Source organism: Hippocampus comes, unplaced genomic scaffold (genome assembly GCF_001891065.2).
Source record: "Hippocampus comes isolate QL1 unplaced genomic scaffold, H_comes_QL1_v1.1 scaffold67, whole genome shotgun sequence".
NCBI classification, from domain to species: domain Eukaryota; kingdom Metazoa; phylum Chordata; class Actinopteri; order Syngnathiformes; family Syngnathidae; genus Hippocampus; species Hippocampus comes.
In genome coordinates this window covers 1451049-1456632 of record NW_017805221.1, presented here as the reverse complement: position 1 = coordinate 1456632, position 5584 = coordinate 1451049, and the positions used below count along the sequence as shown (strand labels likewise).

Here is a 5584-nt window from a genome sequence, read left to right as displayed (position 1 = left end):
GAGAGAGAGAGAGAGAGAGAGAGAGAAAGAGAGAGAGAGACACGCCAGTTTCGGAGGGCGAGCAAGCCCAGAGGATGACGACTCAGAGCAGTTCAATGAAATGTCTGTCGACAATTAAATACATCAGATTGCAGAAATTCCAAAACATAAAAATCAAATTATTTAAAAAAATGGAATAAAATTAATGAGGAAAAACATCAAATATGTTTAAAAAAAAAGCAAAATAATCAGTAATTCCTTCAAATGAAATAAAATTTTAAAATGAAAAAAAAAAACTAAAAATCTGTGACACATAAATACAATTAAAACATAACATTAAAAGTTAAGAGTTCATTAAAAAAAGTAGAATGAAATCAAATTAAAAATGTAATAAATAATAAAATTGAAATAGAAAATTAAGAAAAAACAAACATAAATCATATATTTTTAATTAAATTGAATTTAAATTAAAAATAATATACTCAGTGAAATAAAATGTCACAAAATACCCACACTAAATAAATAACACTAAAATGAAACACCGATGAATAATCAATAAGAACAAAATTAAATAAATCAAACAACAATAATCACTGAAGTTGGGCCAGAACCGTAAATTTCCAACTTTTCTTTTTTTTCAGTCCACACGTGTGGCTGTTATTGCAAAGTGATGATTTTGGAGGATTCCACCTGACGCCCCCCACTCCCCAAAAGACCGAAATAATCATCTATCGTGAAAAAAACATCCAATCACAAATCCAAAAGTAGCAAAAAATGAATACAATAAAAAATGGCCACATTGGCATGATGGAGAAATTTGGCAAAGCTGTCGTGAGGCTTTCCGCAAGTTAAAAAGTCCACCATGACATTTGTCGTTTTCACGACCCTTCTGACACCAAAAGAAGAAAATATGCAAACGATCTCAGTGAAGCTTTCCTAAAGTGTCCAATCAGTAAATATTCGTTTTTTTTTTTTTTTGTGGGGGGTGGTGTCAAAAATGCGGAGAATGACGCAGGAATGAACTTTCACCGTGTCTGTCATCGAAAGAACCTTCATGCCATCTGGTCTTCAGCCTCGGTGCAGCAGGGGCAACTTTTGTCAAGTGCTAACCGAGTCTCTAATTGCAATAAATCTGCTGTCTACATGCAGTGGAACAACAGCTCGATATACTTCTGGGAACCTCGATGGAAAAAAACAAAACAACTACACAGTCCGCATGCTAAATGATGAAGTCAGATAGCTATTTCCCCCGAACGACTCTTCCGCGGGGTTCTACAACACTGGCTATCTATCCCTAATGTCGGCCTACTTGAATCTGTCAAGTTGGATGAAATACGCGAGAGCCCCGCTCGTCGGACGGAGTCGCGAGAGCCGGCAGCATCGACCCCGACGATCGGCCCGCTTGGCGAGGTTATTTTTAGACCGCGGTGAGTGGCGAGGGGGCAAACTCTGGGTTGAGGAAGGAGAAGCCCTGGAAGTCCTCCTGGTTGACAGCCGCCAGCACGTCCGGGTCCGAGGGAGTGAGCGCCGACGGGGCCGCCGTGAAGAACTTGTCGAAGTTTTCCCCTTTTCTGCCGCCCTGTTGGGAGCCAGCAGAGGATTCGGTGCGACGCGGAAATCGCAGCAGCCCACCAAAAGGAATCGTCTTCCTTCAGTGCCGACGCTCTTTTGTCTTCATTTCGCGCTGTTGCTCTTGTGCGTACAGCTTCCGGTACGGGTGGATGATACGTTTTCTTTTGGTCCAATCAGATTTCAGCCCCTGCATGTCGCCGTGTCCGTCCAATCCGCCCGGCTGGGTCCCTCAGAATCAGCGGCGCAGGCCAGTACAGTAACAATGTATTTTATTTGAATTTGAAAAAAAAAAAAATGCTCCGGAGCGATTGCGAACAGCTGCGGGCCAAAGTGGGGAGTTTTTTTTTTTTTTTTTTTGCAGCATTGATGAGTTCGATAACTGCGACGTGAACATGGGGGTACGAAGATGTGGATTGCGTCTGGGAAGTCCTTGCTACCATTTACTGTGCAGAATAACATCAATTGGGAAAGAGTTTTGCTCGTTGAACAGTTTTGCTCTGAGCAACCGAGAGGACGGAAAATATGGCGATGACATTCATTCATTCCTGGGCAGATTTGATTGACATGGCAACAGAGGCTGAAATCTGGTTAGACGAAAAAAAAATAATACAAATAAATCGAACATCCACTTAGACAGAAGCAAACCCGTGCAGCCAAGAGACAAGGCTCCCACCCTTTCGCGCACTTTATTTAAGGACCTTTAAGGACTTTGAGGGCCAATTTACCCATTTTAAGGACTTTTGAGGGCTAATTTAGCCATTTGTTAAGGACCTTTTCTCCATTCAGCAGGGGATTCACAGTGGATTTAATTCAATTTTCCTATCTGTATTACAGGTCGGAAAATGAAAAAAACTTGAATTGACTCTCAAATAAAATACACTGAGAAAAATTTAAAATTTGAAAAGCTCCCGTGTGGTGGACTGACCGATCTGGGGATGAAAGGCGGCGGGATCTCCAGCCTCTCCAGACGGTCCCAGTCGATCCAGCGGAAGAACGGATGCTCCCTGATCTCGCGTTCGGCGTCCTCTCCTCCACCTAGGCGCTTGGCGGGGTGCTTTGTCAGCAGCTTAAGTTAAAACAAAACAAAAAAAACCCCCCCACAAAAGATCAACACAGAAATATCCATTTTCTGCTTCCCTAATGGGCTGACGGCGAGACAACATACGCTGCGACAATACAGTCGAACCTCGTGACAACGCACCTCAAGGGACATCACGAATCCGTGCGCTCCAACCATAGTTCGTTGGGACCATTTCCAAGAACAGTGGCCGCCAACCAATAATACAGTACGAACATTTATAGATGTAAAAACATGAGCATGGAATGCAATATAAACATGTCAATTCCAAATACGTGTAGTGGAAGAAAAAAAGGATTTTTCTCCGACATGAGACAAACAAAAAAGTGTCGCGCTCCTCCATCTCTGACAACATTCAGTCAGCAAATGAAAATGGCCGCCTTCTCGGATTCAAGACGCGCGGTTGGCTTCCCACGGTTGGCCGTAACGAAGGCGTTTTTTTGTGGGAAAAATCTGGTTGTTATAATCAAGTTGACTTTATCAAGGTGTTCGTTGTAAGCAAAAATCGGAACTTGGAAGTGTGAACGTTAAAGGGGCGAAAACATAGTTGAAAAGGAGGTTCGACTGCATCGACCGGCAAGCGCCCAAAGTCCGATTGACATCTCTTGACAGTTTGACATCACGCATGTGGCGTACGCACCCCCTTGCAGATGGCGACGGCTTCGCGGGAGAGACTCTTGGGGTAGGAAACGCACTGTTCCATGATGGACTGGAAAAGCTCCTCCTCGTCAATGCCATCAAAAGGCGGCTGAAAAAAAAAAAGAAAAATGAATAAATGAAGTGAAATTCAACCTCTGTTGGGGGAGCTTGAGACCCCCCTTTTTTTTGTATTTGGGTATGGAGAGTTTCAAATATATTACGGTCGACTTTTTCACCAGGCCCGATGTGTGTGCAAAGTCGGGCGAGTTTTTGTTTACGTTTAGGCCCTCAAAAATGGGATTCTTTATGGAGAAGAAGAATGACCCCAAAAAGAAATGGGGCGCCGGAGAAGGGTGATTGCTACCTGTCCCGCCAACATTTCGTAGAGCAACACTCCATAAGACCACCAGTCCGCCGCTTTGTTGTACGGCTGATAGGCCACAATCTGCAATGAAGGAAGAAGAGCTCGTGAGCTTGCATTTCAACCATGGTCACGTATGCATGGCGGCTTTGAGATTCCCGGTGGCAAAACTTGTGAAAGATGCGTCTTCGGATCAAACGAGAAAAGGAGATGAATGAGTGCAAACAAGAAGGCAGATATTTGGTGCCATTCATTCGATCCATTGACCCGCGCGCACTCGTCATTCGGCAGCCGCAGATTCGCAACCTCGTGAACTTTACTTTCCTGCTTTTTGATTTCTTTTTTTTTTTCTGGGATCATTTCCACGCCTCTCCATTTTCGGAGAGGGACTGTTTGTTTGCAGGACTGAATTTTGGGGGCGGTGGGGGGAATGGGCGGGGGGCTGGAGGGTCAATTGCAAAAGAAGTGTTCATACCATTTTGGGCAGCAAAAGGGGCTGGTCATTGGACACTTGCCAGCTCCAAATGCTTCATTCTTATTTATTGATTTATTTCAAAAAACACACAACTGTTTTTTAAAGTTACATGCACGTAGAATTCATATTCGACTGGTACGTCACGCAGACAGTTTTTTTTTTTTTTTTTAATTGCTGCAAACTGTACCTTTAAGTAAAGGAGTTAAATGAGAGCGACTTTTAGTAGAGTCTGTCTTTTTTTTTGTTGACAGTGCGTGGATTTGTACCATAGTGAGAAGCATGAGTACTCTCGAAAAGTGTTGCAATCGGGAGGGTGATTATATGAATGAGTGCAGTGATAATGTCTGTGTGTGTGTGTGTGTGTGTGTGTGTGTGTGTGTGTGTGTGTGTGTGTGTGTGTGTGTGTGTTTGTCTGCGTGCGTTCGTGTCACAAGGCAACGAGCCCACAGGCCCCCTAGGGAGAGCTTATTGTACGGCATCCAAAATGCGAAACGCAGCAGAATCAATGCGTGTTTACATAAGAGAGTCGATACTCAGGGGCCCCACATGTTGAGCAAAGACGTGCACAGCAAGTTATGTCCTCCATTTTGTCTCTCCCCACCGTCTCAACTCCTTCAGTTGCCCCCTGAAGACACACACACACACACACACACACACACACACACACACACACGCACACACACGCACTCCGTGCTGCAAACACGATTCATCATACAAAGACGTTTTTTTTTTTCCCAGCGTTTGCAGGCGAGCTGGATTAATTTGCGTTTGAAATGTTTCCAATACTTCATCTGCACCTTGCGCACACTTCATCCGTCACACTTGTCAAGCACAAGATGAGGACGGTGAGACGAGGTCCGTGAAAGGACAGCGGCGCTCTGGCGGGTGGTGTGTGTGTGTGTGTGTTGCGGGGTCCCAGCTGTGCTCATTGAATCAGCTCGTGGCCGAAAGCACGCCGACGAGGTCGCAGGGGAGGCACGAAGGGGGCAACCGCAGCAAAGGGCTGCAGGTGAAAGGAGACCACGAGGGGGAAAGGGGACAACGTTCGGCTCTGTATGGTCGCGTGTGGCATGGATGCTGCGTGAGGCTTTGCGCTGATCAAGAGTTCTGCCATCAATTGGAATATTTGTTCCATGAATTGGATGAATGTATCCTCAACGGGTCATTCAAAATGGCGGCGGCAAAACACTATTTTTGTCCGAATGGGGCTCCTCAGCTCACTTCAATGTTGTTTCTTAGCACCAAGATCCCACAAAGTAAATCGCTACTTCTGACAAAGTGAAGCTCCTAACTCACTTCAACGTAGTTCCTTGGCACCGAGATACCACAAGATGGCTGCGAAGCATGACTTGTGTCTGAGCGGAGCTCCTGAACTCACATCAACATTACAGGATGCTGTCGAAGCACCGCTTTCATTGCTTCGGCACAAAAGCTGAATAGGTGAACTTGGGAATGCCAATGCGTGTGTGTGGGGGTGGGG

At 45.0% G+C, this 5584-nt stretch overlaps 1 protein-coding gene across 1 annotated transcript in view; it reads right to left on the bottom strand.

The window, feature by feature from the left end:
* Positions 1–718: 718 nt before the first annotated feature.
* Positions 719–5584, bottom strand: part of prkcg (protein kinase C, gamma) — a 19553-nt gene continuing 14687 nt past the window's right edge. Inside the window, exons 15-18 of the mRNA XM_019869210.1 lie at positions 3633–3713; positions 3270–3377; positions 2477–2617; positions 719–1558 (exon numbers count right to left, since the gene is read on the bottom strand). Coding sequence (XP_019724769.1) covers positions 1397–1558; positions 2477–2617; positions 3270–3377; positions 3633–3713 — 492 coding nt within the window. The 3' untranslated portion in view covers positions 719–1396. The remainder of the gene's footprint in view (positions 1559–2476; positions 2618–3269; positions 3378–3632; positions 3714–5584) is intronic.